The sequence below is a fragment of the Molossus molossus genome, unplaced genomic scaffold, assembly GCF_014108415.1.
Source record: "Molossus molossus isolate mMolMol1 unplaced genomic scaffold, mMolMol1.p scaffold_m16_p_1, whole genome shotgun sequence".
Lineage (NCBI taxonomy): Eukaryota > Metazoa > Chordata > Mammalia > Chiroptera > Molossidae > Molossus > Molossus molossus.
The window spans coordinates 172,893,742-172,921,432 of record NW_023425344.1 but is presented as its reverse complement, the minus strand read 5'-3'; the positions used below and the strand labels follow the sequence as shown (position 1 = coordinate 172,921,432).

Sequence of the window (27,691 nt, the reverse complement as noted above, 5' to 3'; positions counted from 1 at the left end):
GGGAATTAATAGTACATGGTGTATTGGTACATAACAGTGATCATCTGCCTTGTTGGTTACTTAGAAACAAAAATGAATTAGAGGTTCTGGCTTCAAATCTACCGAATTACTTGTTTTAAAAATTAGGGTTCACTCTAGCTATCAGGAAAATGAAAACCCTCAGGTTCCAGAATTTCGCAGTCCTTACGTTATCTTGTAAAAACCTTGGGCACTGACTTTCAAACTGTTCTCTGCAGGTGGTGACTTACTTGGCAGGCTGTGGCCTACAGAGCTGCCCCATGCTTCTGGCCAAAGGATACCCTGATGTCGGCTGGAACCCCATTGAAGGGGAGCGCTACCTGTCCTTCCTGAGGTTTGCCGTCTTCGTGAACAGTGAGTCCCAAGTGTTTTATGCCTTTCAGACCTACAGTGGCACAGCTGTGGGTACATACAAGGAAAAGAAGATTCTCTACATTGCCTCCTATCTATAAATAGGATAGATTCTGTAGGGAATTGGCAGCTGGTATAAAAACTTCAGGGAGAATCAGGCCTGATGAGGATCAAGAGAAGCATCCAATAGACAGAGTACTAAGTTCTAGGACCATTGCAGCAAGAATCTCATGGTGTGGGCTTGGACTCATCAGCTCTACCTCTTCTCCTATCAGTGAAAGGGATTTAGTAATATCTTCATCCTATCTATTTCACAGAGTTAAATTCAGGGATGCCTCCAGATTCTTAGACTATTGGATGGATGGATGGATGGATGGATGGATGGATGGATGGATGGATGGATGATGAATTAAGAAAAATCAAGAATAACTGAATAAGCTATAAAAAGATAACTAAACTCCTTAGAGAAACAAATTGCTATACCAACCCTAAATCATCATCTTAATGCAAGTCACCTCCCATTTACAGTGAATTCCATGTCTATGAAAATGTTGTAGTTACGCTCATAAAATGTGCTGACTAATGCATAAAATAGGTGGCCTGCTTTCTTGAAAATGTACCTTGTTTCCCAAGATTCTGTTATAATACTAATTCACTTGTATTTACATTATAGTTATGATCTTTCTTCCTCCCTGTTTGGTGTTCCAGGCAAACAAATCCAGCTGGGCTGGTTAAGTGATTACAAAAAAGAATTGCAGCTGATGAGCAATCATGATGATTGTTCTAAGTATGAGAATGTACCTCAAAATATATTGACATGATATAATCATTGTATTCCCATGTACTTGTTGTCTCTCTCCACCCCATCCCAAAGTGCTTACCTTCCTACACTATAATGTACTCTATTCTTAATATTTATATGATTTCCACTTTCCTGATTGTTCCCTTTACCTGCTTGGGTCACACACTTCAAGATGTCTGTGTTTTGTTCTCCTGGATCTCATCCAGCCAGATTCTTAATCACGTGTATTTTGCTTCTCTCTGTGTGTTTTTCACTGTCCCTATCTGTTCATCACCAGCATTGCTAAACTCCATTTTCTTTTAGACCAGTGTCAGGATAGCCTCTCATTGTCTCTTCTACTTCCTGTCCAAGTGGTCACATGCCCAGAATTAATGCAGTTACTGTGGTAATAAAAGATAATTTTTAAGTGGGATTTAAAGATTCATAAAGCTCACCAAATTATGTAAATAAGACCAATTTATTCTCATTGGCCACCTTTGGACTCAGTTAGTGGGACAGTTTGCACTGATTAAGGAGGTGAAGGAGGCCAGAGGGGGCAGGACAGGGTGAGCCCTGCCAAACCTTCCTCGTGTCGAGGAATCATGGACGCACGCATTTTCATTTTCAAAGGACTTTGCAAAGAAACTGACAAATTGAATATTTCTTAATCTTTTTGAGGATTTACTTAATGAATTGGGGGATTCCAAAATGGCAGTGAAGTGAATGGAAGCTACACAGACCGTCTCTCAGGACCAAACTGGAATTACAACTAAAATAAAGACAAATCGTGGCGAAAAAGCAACAGAAAAGCAGCTTGCAAGGACCATATGACCAGGGTCACTGACTTGATCCTGGTAGGACTGCGAAGGCACAAGAGGGGGTCTGGGAGCCCACAGACAGCAGCGGTCTTAGCTGTGAGCAGCGCCCTTGGGGTTAAAATCCCAAGCGGTACCACAGCTCAGAGAGCTAGGACAGACGCTAAAATAGCCACAGCCACTCACCTTGGGCCCCAGCAAAGGGAGGGCAGACTGGAATGGAACTGTGTGGGGACACTCGGAATTTGGAGGGCACTCAGAGCTTTTGCTGAGTTGCGACCACACAGGACAGTGGCCATACTGCTCCTTCCCAGGGCTCTGGGGAGAGGCGGCAGCCCCTCCCTCGGAGATTCAGCCATGCCCAGTTGGGACACTGAAATGCAAATTGAGGCCCATTAAAAAACAGCATCTGTTCCACCTTTTGGAAATCCCCTTATGCTGAACACCTGAGGGAGTTTTTCATTCAACTGAGAACCCAAGGCTCTTCAAGTAACCACAACTAATAGCCTCCAGGCAAAAAGCTAGAGGATAACTGAACCATTCCTGGGCTTGCAACTCTACCCAGGAAAGTAAGACTTGACAGTGGTGTTTAATGTGAGTCCTCCCATGCTCATCCAAATCTAGTAGAGGGAGCCACAAATAGCAGAACACCAACACCCACAGGGAAAATTTGGCAGGCTCCAAACCCACTGAGATAGCCAAAATGGTGAAACAAAGAAACAAATCCCAAATGAAACAAGAGACCTCTACCAAAGATGAGATAAATGAAAGGTAGTTAAGCAAGTTAACAGAGCTAGAATTCAGAGCTATGATCTTGAGAAAGCTCAACAGCATGAGTAAGGACATCAACACCATGAGTAAAGATGTAGAAACTTTGAAAATCAACCAATTGGAAATAAAAAACCACCAAGAAGAAATGAAGAATGACATAGCAGAAATAAAGAACACATTCGAAGGATTAGACAGCAGAGTAGAGGAAGCTGAGGACCGGATCAGTGAATTAGAAGACAGGGTAGAAATAACAACCAATCAGAAAACCAAAAGAAAAAAAAACGATTAAAAAACAGGAAGACAGCTTAAGAGAACTGTGGGACAACTGGAAACAATAATATTCACATCATAGGAGTCCCTGAAGAAGAAGAAAATGAGCAAGGGTTAGAGAATATATTTGAAGAAATAGTGACAGAAAACTGCCCTAATTTGGTGAAGGAAGAAGGCATTCAAGTTCAAGAAGCACAGAGAGTCCCAAGTGAGAAGAACCCAAACAGGCCCACACCAAGACATATAGTAATTACAATGCCAAAAATTAAAGACAAAGAATCCTAAAGGCAGCAAGAGATAAGCAACAGGCTACCTACAAAGGAAACCCCATAAGACTATCAGCTGACTTCTTGACAGAAACACTACATGCCAGAAGGGAATGGCATGAAATAATTAAGATCGTGAAAAACAAGGATCTGAATCCAAGACTACTCTATCCAGCAAGGCTATCATTCAAATTAGAAGGTCAAATAAAGAGCGTCCCAGACAAAAAAAAAAAAAGGCTAAGGGATTACATTAGTATCCAGCACCGCAAGAAATGTTAACAGGACTGGTGTAATTAGTAGAAGAAATAGGAAGAAAAATATAACCACACTAAACAAAAAATGGCAATAAATAAGCACCTATCAATAATCACCTTAAATGTAAATGGATTGAATGCTCTGATAAAAAGACACAGAGTAGCTGATTGGATAAAAAAGACTCCATCAAAAATCTACTAGACTTAATAAATGAATGTGGCAAAGTAGCAGGATACAAAATTAACGTCAAGTAATTGACGGCATTCTTATACTCCAATGATAAACTCACAGAAAGAGAAACTTAAAATCAATCCCATTTACCATTGTGGCATAAGAATTAAAATACCTAGGAATAAGCTTAACCAAAGAAGTAAAGGAAACTATTTGCAGAAAACTACAGGACATTGAAAAAAAGAAATAGAGGAAGATATAAAAAAGTGGAAGCACATACCTTGTTCATGGATTGGAAGAATTAGCATCATTAAAATGTCAGTATTACCCAAAGCAATCTATAGATTCAATGCAATCCCCATCAAAATACCAACGACATATTTCACAGAACTAGAACAAATACTTCCAAAGTTCATATGGAACCAAAAAAGACCTTGAATAGCCACAACAATCATGAAAAAGAAGGACAAAGTAGGTGGGATCACAATACTGGATATCAGGTTATACTACAAAGATACTATAATCAATACAGCCTGATACTGGCACAAGAACAGGCATAGAGACCAGTGGAACAGAACAGAGAACCCAGAAATGGACCCAAGACATTATGCTCAATTAATATTTGACAAAGGTGGCAAGAGCATACAATGGAGTAAAGACAGCCTGTTTAATAAACGGTGTTGGGAAAATTGGACAGCTACATGCAAAAAAATGAAACTAGACCATCAACTTACACCATACACAAGAATAAACTCAAAATGGATAAAAGACTTAAATGTGACCCGTGAATCCATAAAAATCCTAGAAGAAAATGTAGGCAACACAATTTCAGGCATCATACGCAGCAGAATTTTCACTGATACATCACCTAAGGCAACAGAAACAAAGGAAAAAATGAACACATAAGACTACATCAAACTCAAAAGCTTCTGCACAGCAAAAGAAACAACCATCAAAATGTAAAGGCAACCCTCTGTATGGGAGAGCATAATTGCCTATGATACATCAGATAAGGAGTTAATTTCCAAATATATAGAGTACGCATACAACTCAACAAAAGGAAGACAAAGAACCCAATTAAAAAATGGGTAGAGGACCTAAAGAGACACCTCTCCAAACAGGACATACAAATGGCCAAGAGACATATGAAGAAATGCTCAACATCCCTAATCATCAGAGAGATGCAAATTAAAACAACAATGAGGTATCACCTCACACCTGTCAGAATGGCCACCATCAAAAAATCATCAAACAACAAGTGTTGGCGAGGGTGTGGAGAAGAGGGGACTCTAGTACACTGCTGGTGGGCATGCAGACTGGTGCAGCCACTCTAAAAAACACTATGGTGTTACCTCAAAAAATTAAAAATTGAATTGCCATTTGATCCAGTGATCCCACTTCTAGGAATATACCTAAGAAGCCTGAAACACCAATCAGAAAGAATATATGTACCTTCACGCTCATAGCAGCACTATTTACAATAGCTAAGATCTGGAAACAGCCCAAGTGTCCATCAGTACAGGAATAGATTTTTAAAAAGCTGTGGTACATATACACAATGGAGTACTATGCAGCTGTAACAAAGAAAGATCTCTTGTCCTTTGAGATGACATGGAGGGACCTGGAAAGTATTATCCTAAGCGAAACGAGCCAAGCAGAGAAAGACAAATGTCACATGATCTCACTTATTTGTGGAATATAATGAACATAACAGTCTGAAGCACAGGGTAGACCCAGAGATGTGGAAGTAGGGTACAGACTGACAACCCTCAGAAGAGGGGGTTGAGGGGAGGAAAGAGATAAACCACGGAACTTATATGCAGGTACGCATAACTAATGGACACGGGCAACACAGCTGGGGACGGGGTTGTGGGATGGAGAGGAGGGTGTCAATGGGGAAAAAAAGGAGAAACATCTGTAACAAAAATAAATTTAAAAAAAACAAACAAACAGAAGGTAAAGGAATCCACTGGCTACACTCCTATCTAGATTGCTCTACTGGTTACATGTGACCACACTGAAGTAATCTCTAGACCAAAATGTTTATCTGTAGCCAGTTTGGCTCAGTGGTTAGAGTGTCAACCTGTGGACTGAAGGGTTATGGGTTTGATTCCTGGTCAAGAGGACATATCTGGGTCGCAGGTTCCATCCCCGGCCCCATTTGGGGTCATGTAGGAGGCAACCAATCAATGTGTCTCTCACACATCAATGTTTCTCTTTCTTCCTCTCCCTCTCCCTCTCCCTCTCTCTGTACCCCTCCTTCCACTGTATCTAAAAATTAATGGAAAAATATTCTCTGGTGAGGATTAACAACAACAAAAAATGTTTAGTCTGTCCCTTTGCTAATGGTTGTTCTGTGATCGTTTAACGTAGTCTGGACAGTGCCATTTCATAATGCAACCAGCTCTAGCAAGGTGGTCAGTCAGTAGGAAGATACATGCACTTTGGTTTCAGGTTTATGGTGTCTCTGTAATATAAAGCCACATTTGGTTTGAGCAAAGGATGTTAGCTTCTGCTTTCAAAGAATTACAGCCCAGTAAGAGAGTCCATGTAGGCAGAGGACACTGTAGCACGTGGAGTAAGCAGACACAGAGAGCTGGCAGGCTCCATGAGGGGCTCCTCTCCTGATGGAGGAGGTGACGACAGAGATGAGATGTAAAGGATCAAAGTTCCAGACACAGAGATGCAGGAGAGGTGATCCTGTTGGGGAAGAGCACAAATGGTGGCCGGAAGGCTAAAGCTGTGCTCAGGAGACGCAGTGATCTGCCGGCCGAGCAGGGGTGGGGAACGTCCAGCCCGCGGGCCATATAAGGCCCCCAAAATCAATACCAGCTAACACCACACGCCTCACCAAATTAGCCTGACCAAATGTAGCAGGCTACTTTTTAAGTTGATAATTGTGTATGGCCTGCGAATGATGACATAAATATCCAAATGGCCCTTGGCAGAGAAAAGATTCCCCAGCCCCGGTAGAGGATAGGTAGATATATGGATGACTCTAGTAAATGATGACGTTAAAGGTGGGTAGGCAGCTACACTGGAGAAAACCTAAGTGCCGACTTGGAATGTTTTGAAGAGAGACTGATGGGAACCACTGGGAACTTCTGTGCCCAGGTTAGGATAACAAGTTTCTGAATTATAGTGGTGGTGGTGGTAGGAATGGAAGGTAGAGTATCCATTTAAAATAAATTACAGGGACAGAATTTATAGAAGTGGGTGGTAGTGATGATTATGGCGGCTGGGCCTGGATACGTGTAGGGAAAGAAACAGAAATCACATTGAAGCTTAGCAATTTATGGGTAGGGAGGAAGAAATAAGGATGTAAGAAGAAGAAAATGGTTTGAGATGGCCAATAACGAGCTTGATTCGTTTCAGGCCATGTTCATTTTGCAGTGTGTGGCTCCCCCAATAGAGATGCTCCCCCAATTGGGATTGCAAGATAGAGATCAGTCGATCAAAGTCTGGGACAGACTAGGCATGCAGATCATCTGTAGTTGAAATAGTGAGAGCGAACTGTCACCGGGAAGAGCATGAAAAAGAGAGAGATGAGGAGGAGGAGAAAGGAAGAGCTCGAGTCTTGCTGAACACCTGGGGAATGAGAATGATTGGCTCACAGGCAGCAGGGTGACGCAGGGGAGCTGGAGCTGGAGAAGGGAGCGCCCTGCGGCCAAATATAGCTCTGTTGCTTACTAGCTTTGTGAATTTAGGCAAGTTATTAAAACTTCCCTGGTCCCAGTTTTTATACACACTATATAAAATAGAGATAATAATGGTATATATCTCGCACAGTTGTTGCAAGGCTTAAATGAAAGAATAAACTTAGATTAGCCCAGTGCCAGAAACATAGCCTGCAGTCATGGTAGTCGTCATTGTTGTTCATAATTCTTACAAGAGTATTAGGGCATTTGAAATGGGAAGACTAATAAATAGCCCTCGAGATCTCAAAGCCTTTTACAAGACTTTATGTCCAAGAGGTGACTGGGAAGGACCTCCTGGCCTTTTTGTTGCCTCTGCTCAGCAGTGAAAGATAAAGGTGTTAAGGGTAATCATGGTAGATGTTGGGGGTGGTCATGGCGGTTGATGATGGTGAGAGTAGGAGTGTGGGGGTAGTGGATGGTGATGGTGGGTAATGATGGGTGGTGATAGGTGGTGATGGTGGACAATGGTGACTGATAAGGGGGCGGTGATAGTGGGTGGGATTAGCGAAGATACTGATGGTGGAATATGATGGTTGAATAGTGGTCATAGCACCTTTTTTGCGGTGATTGAGGTAGGTGGTGGTGAGTGATGGTGTGGTGATAGTGGGTTGTGGGTAGTGATAAACGATAGTGGGATATCATAGCTGGGTGGGAGATGGTCGTAGTGGGTTGTTGAGGTAACTGTGAGTGATGATGGAGTGGTGATAGTGAATCATGAGGATGGTGGTAGTAATAACAGCTTACACTTACTGAGCATTAATCATATGCCAGGCACCATTCAAAGTACTACTTTTAAGTGTTTTAACTTACCTAATACAAAAATCCATTGAAATAGATTTATCTTCCCTATTTTATAGAGAAAGCATCTTGCCCAGAATCACACAGCTCATAGGATTTGAACTGAGGAAATTTGGCTCTCGGGGGCCAAACATTAGTCACATCATGACGCAATATTGTCTTGGTAGCACTGTCTCCCTAATGGACAAGGAGAAACAGTATTTTTTCCTTTGAGCTTGTCCAAAAACTGTGGCATTATTAAATTACTGTTTGGTGCTAATGCTTTTTAAAACACACTAAAAAGCCAAATCAAAAGCTCTTGCTCCGTCAAAGTAACCAAATTGGAAATTTATTTCTAACATTATTTTGCTAGTCTGTCTTAATGTTTGCATTAAATCCTCTTAAACAAGATTTGTCTTTAAAAGAACTTCTGAAAGTATATAATTTTCTCTACTTTATTTTTATCAGCTTGCCGGAAGCCTTGGGGTGTGTTTAACTCTGACAGTAATGAAGTTCTACTCACTCGGCAGTTACAAATTCTATAATCAGTCTAGACACAGATATGTCTGGGTGTCTGATTAATCCCTTCCTGATGTAGGTTCCAAGAAGTAAAAGATGTCTTACCAATCCACAAGAAGAAGGGAGGAGTTCTTCTGTGCTTCCTTTGAGTCCTTGGAGTATTTCGTGATATCTTCCCCAGGCTAAAAACCTGGCTGTCAAAAACACTTGCTGTGCTGCATTTCTCCGGGCATATTTATCATCAGTGGCCATATCTGCACATCCATCATATACGTGTGAAGATTATGTGAGAATCTGTGAGACGTGCTCTAGAAGTTTGACCTTGATGTCAGTTAAAATGACAGCAGGAAACAGAGCAAACCTAAGTTGAATTATCAGAAACATATATGGAATAATTACTAAAAGTTCTCTTATCAACCATTCCTACCTACGTAGTGACGCACACATGACTGTCAGCATGCCAACAGTGATGGTTCTCATCAGAAGCTGGTAGAGTGAATCTAGGGATGCCTGGGAGAGACGGCAAGTACTGAATAACATCTTGAAGAAAGAAATGGACATAATTGAACAGAGTAGTGTGAGGAGAGCCTACTGGGCCTTTGAGCTGGGAGACATAAATCTTTTAGGATATATCAACTGTATCTCAATAAAGCCGGACAACTTCTTTTAGGATCCAGAGTACAAAGTAGCGCATTAGCTTTGAAGGGCGTAGTTGGTATAAATGCGTAGAAGAATCAGCTGGTTCATTTGTGCTCATGTATTCATGTTTGTGGGGTCAGAAAGGCTATAACAACCATTTGTCTGTATGATTGGTACTGCAGACTGGGGGTGGTTAGGATTAAAATGTAAGGTATTGTTCTTGTTCTCAAATTTACCGTTGGAAAGATTCAGCAGACTTTCAAAAGAATTAACCAGTGGAATAAGACTTAAATAATAGTGTGAGACCATTATGAATAACATTGTTGCACTCGGGAGACACTTCGGGCTAGGGTGGCCAGAGAAGGCAGGTGTGGTTACACCTTCTCCCCAGTTGCAAGTCATGTGCACTCTCGTCCTCCCCACCCCCTTTGTCCTCCCACTGGACCCCTTGAATCTCTGTGCCTGACAAGGTGGAGAAAATCAATCAGTCACTGGGGTCAGGTAAAAGTCTATAGAGACAAAGGCAAGAAAATGTGACTCCATGTGTAAAATCTCAAAGTGCAACAACATGAAAGCCCAGAAATAAGAAGTCAAAATAGCACAAGTAAGAGAGAATAAATGACTCCAAGAAGCCAATGGCAAACCAATGTCCAAAGCACCCAAACCAGGAGATCTGCACCTGGGTGAGAGGATGTCTCACCCTGTTCTTCTCATGCTCAGGAAATCACTCAGTTCTTCCCCACAGCTCCCTGCCGGGCCCCTGGCTGAGCAGCTTGGCAGTGGGCTCAGGCGTCCAAAACCCATATGTACATATGAATTCCTTATCGGTCATCAGTCTTATTGCTAAGAATGAGGTCTGACACCTAAATAAAATTGTGGATTTGAGCTGAAATAGTAAAACAGCGCAAAAACTGCTTTATCAACACTAGTCACACAAAATGGCAGTACTATGAGCCTGGTGCTCATCATGAATTGAGTTTCAGCAACTGGTGAGAATGCCCATGTTGAACAGGTGGATTCCACTCTATCGGAGCGCACCTCAGTTCTGAGTCCAGGTTTCAGTATCGCCCAAGCTTTATTTCATATATTTCATGAAAAACCCATAGGGATCCAAAATTCGAGACACATGGGCAAAATTGTAGCATGGTGCTGGGATTAAATACTGGTCTCCATAATTCTTGGGTTAATGTGCCAGTCCACTGGCAAGATTTTACATTCAGTCCCTCCAAATTCCACATATATGGGGATCATCCCCCAAATATAGTTTCCACGGTTTTCCTCTTTCCTGAGCCCCAGACGTGTGCATCCAGTGGCCTTCTTAATATTTCCACTTGACAGCTGAACAAGCATGTCAAGTGTTGTACATCGAATGGCTAAATTTATAATTATCTACCCAAACCTGTTCTCCTAGATTCCCCATTTCTCTTACTAGTATAACTAACTTTGCAGATATTCAACTCAAATCTTAGGAGGCATCCTTAATTCAACCTTTTCCCTTTTCCCCATGTTCAATCCATCAAGAATTCTGTTGATTCAGTGTCTAAAAGATATCTGAAATCCACCAACAGCTCTCCATCTCCACTGGCCACGTCCTGCTGCAGGCTGTCACTGTCTTCCACCAGGACCACCACAGTGGCACAGGAGCTGGTTTCCCTGCCTCTACTCTCCCCCTGTATCAGTCAGCCTCTGCTGCACAACAGATCACTTCCGATCTCACTGACACAGAGTGTGAAGCGTGTATAGTTTGCTCACATTTCTGCAGGTTGGATGGGAAGCCCTGCGGCAGGTCTGTGCACCTGCTGGGGTGCCCCGTTCCACTCGTCTCATTCTGAGGCTTCACTGTCTTCACTACTTGCCCCTGTTCCCGGATCAGTGACTGGCATGTAGCAAAGCTCAGTGTGCAAACAACCCCTGGTTTCCTCTGTTCTATCCCAGGAATGTATTGACACAGCTTCCGCTCCCTTCCCTGGCACTGAGGAGGGGATTTTATGTCTTAACCACTTTCACTAACTTTTTTATACAAGTTTTCTACCACCATATTAAAGTTGGCACTTACCAAAAAGGGGTATTGGGTCCTGGCCATCACCTCTGCCTTGTGAGTCTCTAAATTAACTAAAGGATTCCAGCCAGTGTGGCTCAGTGGTTGAGCGTTGACCCATGCACCAAGAGGTTGCCTTTCGATTCCCGGTCAGGACACATGCCCAGGTTGTGGGCCCGATCCCCAGTACGGGGTATGTAGGAGGCAGCCAACTGATGTTCTTTCTCATCAGTATTTCTATGCCTCTCTCCCTCTCACTTCCTCTCTCTCTAGAATTAATAAAGGAAAAGAAAAAGAATTAAAGGGGAGTGTCCTGGACGTGTTCATGCTGAGCCCCGTGCTCTCTCCCCCATTGCCCCAGGACTTGACTGAGGATATGTTCACTTCCTTAGGACTAACTGGACTCTGAGAAATCAGGCTCTTGTCAGCAGAGGCTACTAATTGCTCTGGTGATGCCATGATGCAGCCATCCTCAGCTTTCCATCCAATTATTCCAAGCTTCCATCTTGAGTCTCAATGGAGTCTATTCATTTATTTGAAAAATAGCGCCAGATGTTAGCAAGATGCTCGAACATACGGAGGTAGAGAATTCAGACATAATGCCTGAATTTATTAAATATACAATCTAGCAAGAAAAACTAATGCAAACAGATACAAACAATTAATTAATTATGCTTGTGTTCAACACTTCAAGGAAGAGGATAGGGTGTTTGAGACAACCGGGTCCTCTGGGGTTTCTAAGTGGAAGTTTGTTTCGAAGGATGAAATGGGGTTACCCAGGTCAGGTGTCTATGTCAAGGGAATGAGAAGGGAAAGGATATCCCAGGTGAAGGACCTTAAAACACAGAGTAAGGAAAGCCATGGGCTGAAGGCACAGTCACTGCGTCCCTGCGAGTCTACTGTCCCTGTGGGGAGAACAGTTGCTTCAGGGTGAAATGGGCTGTCATTCCATTTCCACCAGCTTCTCAGGAAAGTGGAAAAGAAAGTTATCATCATAATGTGAAGACCGTGTTGAGAGCCTTTGATGACACTCACTGCGAACATCCACACTGTTATGAAGTTCTGTTCATTTTGGAACTCAAACAAAAAGCCTTGTTGTAATCCCTTGGGCAAAACTAATTTACCTCAGATTTCTCTCTCCTTTGAAAGTGCCCTCAGGGTCAATATTCATCTTCCCTTCAGTGGCTTTGGCTGGCGGTCCAGCCTGCTGAGCTCCAGGTAATTAAGAAGAGAATGTTCTCTCTCCCCTAATCATGCCATGCTCCGTACTTTGTGGAGCCTTTGGAAATTCTTCTCCATGGTCCCCTCTCTAATGAGTAGCTGCAGTTGCACTGTAGTTGCTTCCTCTTGCAGGCTGCTCTCTGCATCCCCACAATTCAGTCACCAAGGAATGGCTTTCTGGGTCGGTTGGTAGAGCCAGCCTAATCAGCTTAGATCTGAACCTGAGATTCACATCAAATGAGGCTAATGTGGCAAATAAATTTCAATAGCAAACCCCATACTGAGCTCCTCGTCTGGTTTTTCAAATCCGGTTGCATGGTGTGGTCCGTGTCCCATGAAGCTCCGTGATGCTGGTGACTGTGCGGAGAGCTAAACTGAATTCAGCAGGCTGTTGAAGACGGGTTGACCCACAGGTGTTCCATCCGGACAACTAAAAGAATCAGAGTACAGTGTTTAAGTAAGCTGATGAACAGGGATTTTCCCCTCCAATTTTAACAACTGAAAATTTCAGTTTTAGCCCTGGCCAGTTTGGCTCAGCGGTTAGAGCGTCGGCCTGCGGTCTGGAGAGACCCGGGTTCGGTTCCCACTAAGGGCACGTACTTCGGTTGCAGTTTGTCCCCGGCCCTGGTTGGTCGTGCGGGTGGCAGCCATTCGATGTGTCCCTTCACGTCGATGTTTCTCACTCTCTCTCCTTTCCTCTCTCTCCCTCCCATTCTATCTGTACAAAAAATAGAAAAATATCCTCGGGTAAGGATTAAAAAAAAAAGAAAATTTCAGTTTTAGCTTCATTATTAAAATGAAAAATGACCACTGGGAGGGTAGTTGTATGTGCTACTTGATAAGTTTGGGGGCCAAAAACATTGGAAGGTAGTGAACTATGAGTTTACCTATGACTAAGAATATTTGCTTTCAAACATGTTCAGTGTCTTGGGGCTCTTTTCTTTCCCTGTCCCTCCTGTGATGAAACTCTGTCAGATATAGATGTTAGTTTCAACGAATGGGAAAGCATGGCCTTAGGACTCAGCATCACCTGAGCTTTTCTACAACTTGCACAAGGCCAATCGATCTCTCCTTGGTTTCTCCTTTATTGGTTCTTTTCACCGGAGCATTATTGTGATTATTTTACCCTTTTAGCATCTCTTGAGCGTTTTCATGGATTCGGGTTTAGTACAAACAATTTTTTTATATTATGCTTGAAGAAAAACTTCTTTACAAAAAAATTGAGCCTCCTCTTCAAGGATTGAACTTTAACGCAGTAAATGTATACTGAGGGACTGTATAAAATCAGCTTAATGAAAATTGTTCTGAATCAAGTTATAGTTCTAAAACTTAAAGAGGTATATATTGACAGTCTTTGATTTATTAAAATTTTTATTGGTTTTTAGAGAGAGGAGAAGGGAGAGGGAGAGAGAGAGAAACATCAATGTGAGAGCAAAGCATCAATCTTCTGCCTCCTGCACGCCTCCTACCAGGAATCGAACCCACGACCAAAGCATGCACCCTGACTGGGAATGGAACCTTTTCTGTTTGTTTGTTTGTTTTAAAAGTTTTTGTGTTGTTTTGGGCTGTGAGACGCATCAAATGTGTTCATGTATGAGTTGGTATGGGAGATGAGCACAAGTTAATTTCACACATTTGGACAGCAAGCTCCACCCCCCTGAACCTCTGGGCATGACGGGAGAAATCTCTGCATACGGGTTAGATTAATAGACTCACTCTAAAACTAGAAGAGGCCTGGGTATCTCAACAGAGCAAATGAGACCCAGTGAGAGTGTGCAGTGTGCATATTCTCAGTGATTTGCTAAAAAGCTGGACTGAAAAGACAGGTTTTCCGGGTTCCCATTCTAATGCTCTACTCACAATACTTCTAAGTAGATTCGTTAAAAAGTTTATTAAACAGAACTTAAACTTCTCTGATGCTTTTAAAATGTGCATATAAATGTTTCTGTGCCCCTCCCTCCAAAAGATGGGACCTGATTCTTCTCCTGTTGAGTGTGAACTAGACACAGAGAATGACTTCTAATGGCAGAACTGATGATATATATGACAAAGCTGTAGGAGGCATAGTGGCTTCTGCCTTACTACCTCTTTTGGATCATTTGCTCTGTGGAGATCCAGCTGCTGTGCCATGAGAACACTCAAGCAGCCCTGTGGAGCAGTACACATGGTGAGGAACTGAGGCCTCCTGCCAACAACCATATGTGAGAGTGCGGGGAAGCTGATCCTCCACATCCAGCCAGCCAGCGTCTTGGCTGCAGTCTCACAGGAGGTCTCAAGCCAGCACCACCTCGCTTAGTCGCTCCAGTATTCCTGACCTACAGAAACTGTAAGAAATGAATGCTGTTGGTTTAGCCTGCTAAGATTTGAGATAATTTTTATGCAAGAATAAACATTCTGCCCTGGCCGGTTTGGTTCAGCGGTTAGAGCGTCGGCCTGCGGTACGGAGAGACCCGGGTTCGGTTCCCGCTAAGGGCACGTACTTCGGTTGCAGTTTGTCCCCGGCCCTGGTTGGTCGTGCGGGTGGCAGCCACTCAATGTGTCCCTTCATGTCGATGTTTCTCTCGCTCTCTCCCTTCCTCTCTCTCCCTCCCACTCTATCTGTACAAAAAATGGAAAAATATCCTCGGGTGAGGATAAAAAAATAAAAAAAAAAGAATAAACATTCTATACAACAGCATTTCCAGGTGCAACCTCGATTATAGAGCTCAATTCTCCAAGAAATATCTTAGGATTTTGTAAGAGTTTTTCTTCAGGCTTCATCCAGTATACAGGATCAGAAAGTCTTATCTTTGAGTTTCAGCCAGGAGATAAATTTTCAGACACAAATTCAGATTTTTATCTGAGGCAGAAAGTGTTTTATGAAGTTGCTCGAACAGATGTTAAACTGCTCTTGACTCTACACATTGGCTCTGATGGGCATTGGATGTCCCTCTCTACAGGTGACAGTCCCACTGCTTAATCACATCTTCAGGAAATGAGACCCTGTCTTGGTGGATTATGTTCTTCCAAAGCAAACTACCAGCAGAACATACTTCTCCGACCTTTAGCTTCCCACAGAGCTATTTCAAGTACAACCGAGGCAACCTTACCAAGTAGATTCATATCGTGAAGAAACGATTTCGGGACTGCTCTGGGCTCCATCCACACAAACCTGGTGGTTCTGGGGTAGGTGTCAGGCTGTCAGACTACAGCTCAGGAACTGAGATGTCACTTCTCCGCAGGTTAATTGAGGCACATCAGCTTTGGTTACCTTTTATCTCTGCTCAAAGAAGGAAAAAAATACCTTTCAGGTGTGTCCCTCATGGAGTCAGCAAATAGATACAGTTCTTTTAGCCCTGGCCGTGTGGTTTAGTTGGTTGAGAATCGTTCCATGCTCCAAGAGGTCACTGGTTTGATTCCCAGTCAGGATCGATCCACAGTAGGGGACATGCAGGAGGCAGCTGATCAACATTTCTCTCTCTCATCAATGTTTCTCTCCTCCTCCCTTCCTCTTTCTCTTAAAATAAAAAATCAATAAAAACATATTTAAAGTTCTTTTATTATCTAAGTCACCTGTGAATTAATCAGTAATTGGTGGCAGGCTCCGTAGTGTATTTCTTGCCCTCTGAGGACCTAAAGATAGTGAAATAATCGGAAGAGCACAAAATCCTGAACTTAAAAGTAGGATTCTGTTCTGTACCGGTTCATCTAATACTTCATCTAAACAGGTGCTGACCTAGTGTATCAAAGCTCACCTTTCTTTCCAGCAGTGTTACCTCCTGATCTTCGGAGTGAGTGGCAAGCTCCGTCCAATACCGTTCTCCCAGCCTCGTCAGTCAGAAATAACTTCTGGGTTTGTCCTTTCCAGTGAGAAGGAAATAATGCCTCTCTTCCTTAGGTGAAAGTGTGGAAGAAAACGCCAGCGTCGTGGTCAAGCTGCTCATCCGACGCCCAGAGTGCTTCGGCCCCGCCCTGCGGGGCGAAGGGGGGAATGGACTTCTGGCTGCCATGCAGGGCGCCATCAAGATCTCTGAGAACCCGGCCCTCGACCTCCCCTCTCAGGGCTACAAGAGAGAAGTGTAAGTGAATCGAATTGCCTTCTGGGACAGATACAGTTGGTGAGCTCCCAAATAGCATCAATACATGAATCATTAAAGACGTGTCAATAACGTGCCCCTGGGAGAGAAAGCACAGCTTCTTGATGGTTGTGCAAACATTTTAAATCCCTTTGTCAAGCACGTTGCTGTCTTGACCCTCCCAGGAAGCCCGGCCATCAAGACCACCTTCGCCCACTTCCATTTTTCTTACTCCACTGAGACCGACTGCCAAATCCAGGATCTGGCCATCTCTTCGAGCGACCACAGCGGGAGGCTGTGCAGAGGCTAAAAGGCCTGGACCGACAAGGTTACGGTCATTGTCTAACTCCAGACTGTCCCCTTCAGTGCTTAAAACCTTCGTGTCTCATCTCATACCTCACTTTTTTTTATTACTATTTTGTTCAGATAGAGTGGGAGGGAGAGAGAGAAACATCGACATGAAAGGGACACATCGAGTGGCTGCCACCCACACGACCCAACCGGGGCCAGGGACAAACTGCAACCGAGGCACGTGCCCTTAGCGGGAACCGAACCCAGGTCTCTCCAGACCGCAGGCCAATGCTCTAACTGCTGAGCCAAACTGGCCAGGGCTCATACCTCCCTTTTAACACTTCCTCTTCAGAAAGTATTTTGATTGGATTCCTTAGATACAAAGAGAACTGCAGAGTGTGAAAAATCACAGCATCACTAATCTTGGTCTTTGAAGGCTGAGGAAATGGTTGGTGTGCCGGCGGATTGCCTTGTGACTTTCCTTTCATTATGTCTTATGACCACTTCCCTTTCCTCAATCACAGCCTCTAGGTTAGACCCCAGAATCTAGAGAATGGGCAGAACTCGGCAGAAATAACTCTCCAGCTGGTTGGATCTTTTTTTTTTTTTTTTTTTTGGTCATTTGTTCTGGCAGGTGACCTAGTAGAACTAGAAAGAAACTAAAGCATAAGCTGTTCCAACATCCTTGTGGAACATGAGAAAAACTTGAGGCCCAGGGTTATATAGCTTGTTAACAACAGAGCGAGAACGTGGATGGAGCCCCTGACTCCTTGTCCAATGAGCTTTCCATGTCTAGTCAGGAAGGAAAGGGGAGTGAGTGGCTGGTAGGAACTCTGGGGACCATGGTGCCTCTCCATGAGTGTGTCTGTTCTACGTGATCAGCTGACGTCAGGGACGCTAGGAATGTCATGGACAAGTGTTTGGGTCCTTTGAACGTAGTGACTGAAACCACCTGGTTGACTGCTGGAGGGAGAAAAGGTGTCCAGGGGAAAGGACACATGACGCCCAGGACGAGCAGAGTATTTCCAGATGGAGCAGCTCGTGTCTGCTAACATGGCCGTACCTGTCAGGCTTCCTCACACCCCCTGTGTTGGTCTTTCTCAGCAGTGCAGAAGACAGTGAGAATGAAGAAGAGATCGTGCACATGGGCAATGCAATTATGTCATTTTACTCAGCTCTTATAGATCTCCTGGGCCGCTGTGCGCCTGAAATGCACGTAAGTAACTGAGTTCTGAGAGAGCAACTTTGAGGGGCTTGGTTCGAGAGCAAAGTAGGTTTCCTGAATGTAATCTCTTCTTCTGTCTCGAGCATTTGCAGACATGCCTTTCTTTCTGTTCCTTTTAGCTAATGTGAAAAGTAGTTTCCGTCTCTGGTACCTGATTCTGCAGCTTTCTAAGGAATGTGTGTATGTTACGAGTGTATACGCTAGAGTCAGCTCCGACTCCTGGTGACCCTGTGCAAGAGTGCTGTCTACAATGTCCTGCTCTCTACAGCCCTGCTCAGCCCCTGCAGACTCATGCCTCTGGCTTCTTTTATGGAGTCAGCCCGTCTTCTATTTGGTCTTCCTCCTTTCCTGCTGCCTTCTATTTTCCCCATTGTTGTCTTTTCCAAAGAACCCCGCCTTCTCATGATGTGTTCAAAGTGAGACTAAGGAATGACTCCTGGGCAAATCTCTGTGTTGTGTGATTTCTCTGTGGCACTAGCTGGGTGTGTCCTCCCCATATCCTGTTTCAGAGGGCCCCCTACCACCCAAAATTATATGCCATATGCCTCAGTTTAGTCAAAATGTTATCAACTTGATCCATATTTTATGATTTTCTTTTTTTCTTTTTAAATTACAGTTTACATTCAATATTATTTTGTGTTAGTTTCAGATGTACAGCATGGTGGTTAGACTATCATATACTTTAGAAGGTGGTCCCCCCCAATATCCCAAGTACCCACCTGGCACTGTACATAGTTATTTCAATATTACTGACTACATTCCCTATGCTGTACTTGACATCCCATGACTATTTTGTAACTACCCCTCTGTACTTAATCACTTCACCTTTTTCACCCAGCCCCAACCCCCTCCCCTCTGGCAACCATCAGTCTAGTCTCTGTATCTATGACTCTGTTTCTATTTTCCAACTTGACTCATGACTGTAGCTATCAGTCTACTTCACATGGAACATTTTTTTTCTTGAAAGCCGTCTCTTCCCATGTTTCGTGTTTATTTCCCAGAGGTAAGCTTTACAGATGTGCCAAAAAGGATGATTCTATTTTTATGGGATGTCTTCTCAGGCGTTCAGTTTGTACCTTAAAAGTTGTGATCTCCCCCCCCCCTTTTTTTAACCTCTGCTGGGGGCTGAGAGAAAGTGACCTTATTTTTTATATAAGGTCTCACATCATAAGTGAGAGAGGAAATAACTGCTTTTTATATGACAACAGAAAAGATAGCCTTTTAAATTGCAAAAAAAACACCAAACGTGGTAATTCTTTGACAGAACTGCTCGCTGCGCTCAGCCAGGGCCTGCGCCTGCGCCTGCGCCTGCGCCTGCCTCTCTCCGCTGGGCTCCACGCAGCTCCCGAAAGCACACACAGTGAAGAGCAGGTTCATGTAAACAGTTGGATCTGGTACTGATGGGATTGTGTGTTTGGTCACTGCCAAGTGGGTGTGTTATACTTTTAATGCTCATGACGGACAGAAGCCATTAAGGTAGTGGCTTTCAAACTTTTTGACCACAGCCGTTTGTTTTGACCACACTAAGAGATGTCATTTCCATTGCCACCTAGTATACATGCATTCCAGAAATAAAATGTATCCTTACCACAGATATTGCACTCTGGTTTTTTTCAATTCTATAGTAATCATTTCATGGTCTTTAGTGCTGGTCATAACCCACCAACTTGATTTTACAATCCCTAATTGGTCATGGCCTGTAGTGTAGGACACTGCATTAAAGCTTCCGCTCGTCCCTTTCTCCCAGGATGCCATGGGTCTCTCCTAATACCCAGTCTAGCCTGCTTGCAAATCCATCAACACGTGTTCAGGGAAACTATTCCAACATGGAAGAATCTAGATAGAAAGTACTGTAGTTAGAAGACAATCTAAATCTTGATAAGGGAGGCTGATCAGAATCCTTAGAATTCTAGTTACTACTATGATAAACCATCCTTACTCACATGGGCTTATCTTTTTTTGTTGTTTTTAATCCTCACCAGAGGATATTTTTTCCATTGATTCTCAGATAGAGTGGAAGGAGTGAAGAAAGGGGGAGAGAGAGAGAGAGAGAGAGAGAGAGAGAGAGAGAGAGAGAGAGAGAGAGAGAAACATTGATGTGAAAGTGACACATCGATTGGTTGCCTCCTGTACAACCCTGACCAGGGCCAGGCATTGAACCTGCAACCCAGGTGCGTTTGACCAGCAATTGTACCTGTGACTCGTTAGTCTGAGGGCTGATGCTCTAACCGCTGAGCCAAACTGGCCAAGGCTGGGCTCATCTTTTTTATTTCTGTGCCTTAAACAAACAAAGGAAACTTGAAAGGGAGCCAGGGAAATACTAGGGGGTTCCACGGTCTTCAGGGTGGGGGTGTCAGTTCCCTGCTCACTTCAGAAAGCAAAGTACACAGTTTGCTTATTCTCAGGAGGACAGCAGCATGGGATGGCTAAGCCATCAGAGCCCCACCTGGGAAGGAGTTCCTTCCTTCCTGCCCCTCTAGTTTGACACCACACACACACACACACACACACACACACACACCCTCACAGATCCCCTGCCCTGGACCCTGCTCTGTGAGTGGTGGTGGTGGGGGGGAGATGCCATCATCACTGGCAGCTGTCCCTCTACCCACTGGAATGAGAGGTGGCAGCCAGGCTGCTTTCCCTGGGGCCTCCGAGCGTCATATCCCAGCATGCCCTGCAGCTGGCCTGGGGCCAGTTAGCTCCTGAGCTCGTGGCAGTTCAGGTCTCTGCCCAGAGTGCACTTGGTGCCCCTGTGTGCTGGAGGTTGGGCCCCTGAACACGCTGGCTGGCCCATTCGTGGCTGTATGGATCCTGTCATCCATCCCAGAATAAACCCACTGGGATTCTCAATGTCTCTAGGACGTTCTCTACACCCTCCTTGCCTACCTCCAGTCCCAGCATTAATCATCCCTTTAGGAAACTAAAATTCCTAAGTCTTCCTACATTTGGCAGCATTCCAGAGTCTGGAATTGTGGCCACATGGTCAACACTTCTGTCATGAGCACGGGGCGCTCGCCGTGTGGCAGGCACACTGAGAACCACAGCAGGGCCCAAGTCTGCTGTGAGACTTGATACCACAAGTGGTAACAGCAAAGGAGCCAAGTGACCCCTTGGCCAGGTATTCCCTCAGTAGCACCACTTCTAGAAAATCAAGAGAAAGCTCCTCTCTTTCCCTGTGGTCACAAGTGTCTGTGGCAATTAGGGAAATTTAGAAGTGCATCCAGCCCTTAAAGAAAACAATTTCACTGTTAGAGCTTTGGAGGTGGGGTGGGACTGGGCTGTGGGAACTGCCTGAGTCTTGTTCTCCAACCCTGCATTACAGCTTATCCAGACAGGAAAGGGGGAAGCCATCCGGATCAGGTCAATCCTACGCTCCCTCGTCCCCACCGAGGACTTGGTTGGGATCATCAGCATCCCCTTGAAGCTGCCCTCCCTGAACAAAGGTAAGAGACGCAGCCGAGTGCTGAGTGCTGCCAAGCCCCCAGGGGCTGCCCGCTCAGGGTCCGGACTGTGTCACCCACCACGGTCCTGCCGCGCTCCCCCCTGCAGGGCAGGCAGCACTGGGTCCTGCTCTTTTTCTGGTGATGAGTTCTCCCCGCTCCAGCCAGCTGCTCTCACCTCTGCTCCCCAGTGCCAGAGACTCCTGTACCCTACGTCCTACAGATACGGGCAGTCCAGCCTCACAGTCCTCCAAACACTCAAGCCCTCTGACAGGAGGCTGATGGAAATGGCCCTCCTGCCTCTGTCACGGCGGCCACAGCAGGGCCTGACACAGGCTCCTGCCTGCCACAGTGCTGTCACTCATGGCCATGGAGCATGAGCAGATTTCCCCCAGTGCTACTTGCAACATGGCAACAATCAATGTTGACTTTGCAAAATGTATACTGTCCCGGAAGCTTTCAGCCAGCGTCTCCGCCTCACTCCACCTGCCACCCAGCCAGTTCCGCCCAGACAGGCGGAGGGCTGGAAAACACAGCCTGACTCGACTGCTGGTGTTTCCCAAACTGGTGTTCTGTGGAGCACTTTCGTAGAAGATATTGATTGGTGTGCAAGGGGTTTGGAGTCAAGTAAGTTTGGGAAATGCTATGGAATGTGTCACCTGTTTTCCAGCTTTATTGAGCTATGATTGATATAGAACATTATGTAAGTTGAAGGTATACAATGTGATGTTTGATACACATGTATTGCAAAATGTTTAACACAATAAGGTTAATTAACATGTCCTTCACCTCACATAATTATCTTTTGTTGTTCTTATGGTGACGCCATTTAAGTTCTACTCTCATAGCAACGTCAGGTATACAACACGGTATTAACTGGAGTCACCGTGCTGCTCATTAGATCCCCCAAACCTACTCATCTTATAACTGGACGTTTTTAACTCTTCAACCAACATCTCCCCTTTTCCCACACCGACCCCAATCCTTGGTAACTATCAGTCTGCTCTCTGCTGCTATAAGTTCAATGTTTTAGAGTTCACATATGTGAGATCACACAGTACTTGTCTTTCTCTGTGTGACGCATGTCACAGCATGATGCCCTCAATGTCCATCCGTACTATAGCAAGTGGCAGGATCTCCTTCTTTTTTATGGCTCAGTATTCCACTGTGTGTGTGTTTGTGTGTGTGTGTGTGTGTGTGTGTGTGTGTGTATCACACTTTCTTTATACATTTGTCCATCAGTGAATACTTAGACTATTTTCATGTCTTGGCTATTGTAAATAATGCTATAATGGTTGCAGATATCTCTTCAAGATAATAATTTTATTTTCTTTAATATGTACCCAGCAGTGAGATCATATGGTAGTTCTATGTTTAATTTTTACAGGAACCTCCATATCATTTTCCATGGTGGCTGCACTAATTTACATTCCCACCAAGAGTGCACAAGGGTTCCCTTTTCTCCACATCCTCGCCAGCACCTGTTACCCTTGTCTTTTTTATAATAGCTGTTGTAATAAGTATGAGATGATCGTTCAACATTAAGAATATTAGTTGTGGGTCTGGCCGGTGTGGTTCAGTGGTTGAGCATTGACCCATGCACCAAGAGGTCATCTATTCAATTCCCGGTCAGGACACATGCCCAGGTTGTGGGCCCAATCCCCAGTGAAGGGCATGCAGGAGGCAGCCAGTGTTCTATCTCCTCGATGTTTCTATCTCTCTCTCCCTCTCACTTCCTCTCTCTCTAAAATCAAAAAAGGGAAAAAAATTTTAAAGAATATTAGTTGTGGATTTGTGTATATGGCCCTTATTATGTTGAAGTATGTTTCTTCTATACCCAATTTGTTGAGAGTTTGTATCATGAAAAGATGTTGAATTTTGTCAAATGCTTTTTTAGAACTGTTTAAATGATCATATGATTTTTGTCTTTCTATTAATGTGATATATCACATTTATTGGTTGTATATATTAAATTATCCTTGCATTCTAGGGATGAATCCCCTTTGATCATAGTGCATGATTCTTTTAATGTGCTGTTGAATTTGGTATGCTAGTATTTGGATAAGAAATTCTGTATATACAGTTGACCCTTGAACAAGACATGTTTGAACTGCCCAGATCTACTAATACATGTAGTTTTTTAAATAAATATATAGTTGGTCCTCTGTATCCATGGGTTTTATATCCACGGATTCAACCAACCATGGGTCAAGGACAATATTTTTCATCTGCAGTTGGAAATCCGTGGTTAGGGAGGGCTGACTATATACGTTGTTATACACCATTTTATGTAAGGGACTTGACTGTACACAGATTTTGGTATACTTAAGTCTCTTAAATCCATGGTGGGAGAAGCAGTCCTAGAACCAGTTCCCTGTGGATGGGACAACTTTAGTTAAGGTTTGAGGGAGTCAGAAGTTGTGTGTGGATTTTCACTGCATGGGGATATCGGCAGCCCTGCTCCTGTCATTGTTCAAAAGTCACCTGTACAGTCATCAGGAACACTGGCCTGTTCTTTTCTTTTCGTGTAGTATCCTTATCTGGCTGCGATATCAGAGAAATGCTGGCCCCATAAAATGAGATTGGGTGTGTTCCCTCCTCTTCAATTTTTTGGAAGAGTTTGAGAAGAATTGGTATGAATTCTTTAAATATTGTTGGAATTTACCCATGAAATCGTCTGGTTTTAGCCTTTTCATGTTGGGAAGTTTTTGATTACTGTTTTAATTTCCCTACTCATTATTGGTTATTCAGATTTTCCATTTATTCATGATTCATTCTCTGTAGACTGTATGTTTCTAAGAATTTATCAATTTCTTCTAGGTGGTCTAACGTGTTGGCATACAGTTGTTCATAGTAGTCTCTTATGATCCTTTGTATTTGTGTGGTATCAGTTTAATGCCTCTTCTTTCATTTATAATTTTACTTATTGAATCATCTCTCCTTTTCTCTTGGTAAGTCTAGCTAAAGATTTGTTTATTTTGTTTATCTTTTCAAAAAATCAGCTATTAGTTTTGTTGATCACATTTGTTTTTATATTCTGTATTTCATTTGTTTCTGCTCTGGTCTTTGTTATTTTTCTCTTTGCAGTATTCTTGACCTGACAATACACTTAACTTTACCAGTGTGTTGTATATATTCCTCTGTTTTCAAGTTATTAATCAGCATCCTTTCATCTCAGCTTGAAGAATTTCTTTCAGCATTTCTTGTAAGCAGGTCTAGTGGTGGTGATTCCCCTCAGCTTCTGTTCATGGGGAAAGTATTTCTCTTGCCTTTATTTCCGAAAGACAACTATGGGGGTTCAAGTATTCTTGGTTGGCAGTTTTCTCTTTTATCACTTTGAATGTATCATCCCACTCTCTCGGGGCCTGCAAGCTTCTGCTGACAAATCTGCTTGTAGTCTTACAGGGGCCTTAGATGAGAAATTATTTTTTCTCTTGCTGCTTTTAAAATTATTTCTTTGTCTTTGATTTTAGATAGTTTTATTATAATGTATCTTGGAGAAGATCATTTGGGATTGAGATGTTGGGGTGATCTATTACCTTCATGAACTTGGAAATCCATTTATCTCCCCAGATTTGAGAAGTTCTCAGTGGTTATTTTTTAAAGCTTTCTAGCTCTTTTTCCTCTCTTCCCCTCTGGGACTCCAGTGATGTGTAGATTTTTCCTCTAAATAGTGTCCCAGTAGTCCCATAACCTTTCTTCATTCCTATTTATTTATTTATTTATTTATTTATTTATTTATTTATTTATTTCTTGTCCCTCTTACTGGATAATTTCAAATGATCTTTCTTTGAATTGACTGATTTTTCTGCTTATTCCAATGTGCTGTTGAAGTGTTCTATTGAATTTTTTCATTCAGTCATTTTATTCTTCAGTTCCAAAATTTCTGATTTTTTTATTTTCTATCTCTTTGCTGAGCATCTCATTTTGTGCTGGTACTGTATTCCTAATTTCATTGAATTGCTTTTCTGTGTTCTCCTGTAGCTCTCAGTACAGGCAATTGATGTATCTTCATCTCTTTAGAGTCAGTTCTTAGAAGTTCGCTGTGTCCCTTTTTTGGTGTCATGTTTCCTTATTCTTTGTGACACCTGTAGCCTTGCATAAGTATCTACCCATTTGAAGAAGCAATCATCTCTTCCAGACGTTATGGACTGGCTTTGGTAAGGAAAGACCTTCACCTGTGGATGGGGAATGTTGGAGAATGCTGTGACCCCAAGTCCAGTGAAGTAACGTGCCAAGTGCAGGGGTGTGTAACAGCCTTGGATCTGGGGAGAAGGGTGATGTCTTGTCAGCTCAGGGCCACAGGAGTCCACAACATTGACAACTGTGGGGTCCTTGGCAAGAGCTGATGAGGTCCTTGGTGGGCTTCCAGGTCTAATGACTAGGGCCAGGGCAGGCAGTAATGGTGGTCAGAGCCAGTGGTACATACAGATTCAGCTGCAGGGACCTGCTGCAGGTGTCTGTGTAGTGGCACAGGCCAGTTGCATATACACATACATAGTGGCAAAGGCCAGGGCCACCTCTAGGTACACTAGCAGCTGTGGGGATCCTGGCTGTCAGTATGCTTTCCTGTGGCTGCAGAGTCTCAGGTACACTGCTGTGGAGGCTAGTGACAAGACTCTGACCAGTGGTGTACAAATTCACCACTGAAGGTGCTAGCTACAGGTGAGCCCAGCATGCAGGCCACTGATAGGAGACAAGGCTGGAGATGGGCCCACAAGCAGCTTTGGGGGCCCTGGCTGTCAGTGTGCCTTCCCATGGCTGCAGGACCTCATCACACATGCATGGCAATAAAGGCCAACGATGGGCGTCTGTTCCCGAGGGCACACATGACCATGGGTATCCACTGCATAGGTGTAAGCTGGCATCTTGAACTTACACAGCAGCAGAGGCTGCTGGTGCAGATCCTGGGTTCCAGCAGGGAGGGGGATAAGAGTGGAGAGAGATCGGGCATCTGGTCATCTGCAAACATGGAAAACCTGTGAAATCTGTCAGGGTTTTGTGGTGGCTATGCTGTCGGTTCTTCAGTGGAAAAGCTGCTGAGGATCTCTGCAGAGCAGGTCACCGCTGGCTCCTGCTGTGTGGCTGATACAGGTAGCCCCTGCCCTTCTCTCTGATTCTTAGACATCTCAGCTTTGCCGATCTCTGGTGGGATGAAAGCAAAGTGAGTGCTTCCTGTAGTGAGTACCCCGAAAGGCTGGAGGAGCCGATTGCTCAGCCCGCTCTCCCCTTTCCAGCAGGGGGGACTCTTTCTAGGTGGGAATTCCCTCTTGGCATCGGGCAGTGCCGGCCTGAGGCATGGGATGATGCAGGCAAGATAAAGCTGTTCTTCCTGCCCTTTTGTACAGTTATTCTAGGGTGTTTTGTTCTCTGTGTCGCTGAAGTTTCTTAAGTGGACTCCTGAGCTCACCCAGTACTATTTTTTTCCCATGGGTAACTGTTTAATTGTTGATCTTTGTGGGGACAGAGACTGGGGTCTCCTACTCCTCAATCTTGGTGACATCACTCTCAAAAATATTACTTTTTTTCCCCCAATTATTTATTTATTTATTTTTGTTACAGATGTTTCTCCTTTTTCCCCCATGGACACTCTCCTCCCAACCCCGCCCCCAACATTGTTGTCTATGTCCATGGTTATGCATACATGCGTGTAAGTTCTTTGGTTTATCTCTTCTCTCCTCCTTCTCCCCTTGCCCCTCTTCTGAGGTTTGTCAGTCTGTACCCTACTTCTGTGTCTCTGGGTCTGTTTTGTTCATCAGCTTATTTTTGTAAAACTTCATCAAGCACACTAGAGCCTCTTAGAAAATGTATGATAAAGAAAATAAATGTCGAACTCAGTGTTTCCCAAACTTTCTGAGCACAAAACACTTACTGATACACCATTAAAATAATGTTCTTCAGCATACCAAGTGCTCCCCCTAGTGCTCAGGAGAGGAGAGGCAGGCAGCTTTCAGTCCTCAAGCCCCTGGCTCTGCAGCCCTGCAATGCCCACTGGGCTAAATGATGCTCCGGGCTGAACAGTACTGTGTCTTTGCGGCTCTCAGGGTGCCTTATGAAGTTCGGCATTTCAGTATGTTCTGACTATAG

General features: G+C 43.9%; 1 protein-coding gene across 1 annotated transcript in view; it reads left to right on the top strand.

Annotated features, from left to right (window-relative positions):
- The window catches only part of RYR3 (ryanodine receptor 3), a 372,120-nt gene that overhangs the window by 232,198 nt on the left and 112,231 nt on the right, over positions 1-27,691 (top strand). The window contains exons 44-47 of the mRNA XM_036247201.1: positions 237-372; positions 16,468-16,648; positions 18,044-18,152; positions 21,487-21,607. Coding sequence (XP_036103094.1) covers positions 237-372; positions 16,468-16,648; positions 18,044-18,152; positions 21,487-21,607 — 547 coding nt within the window. The remainder of the gene's footprint in view (positions 1-236; positions 373-16,467; positions 16,649-18,043; positions 18,153-21,486; positions 21,608-27,691) is intronic.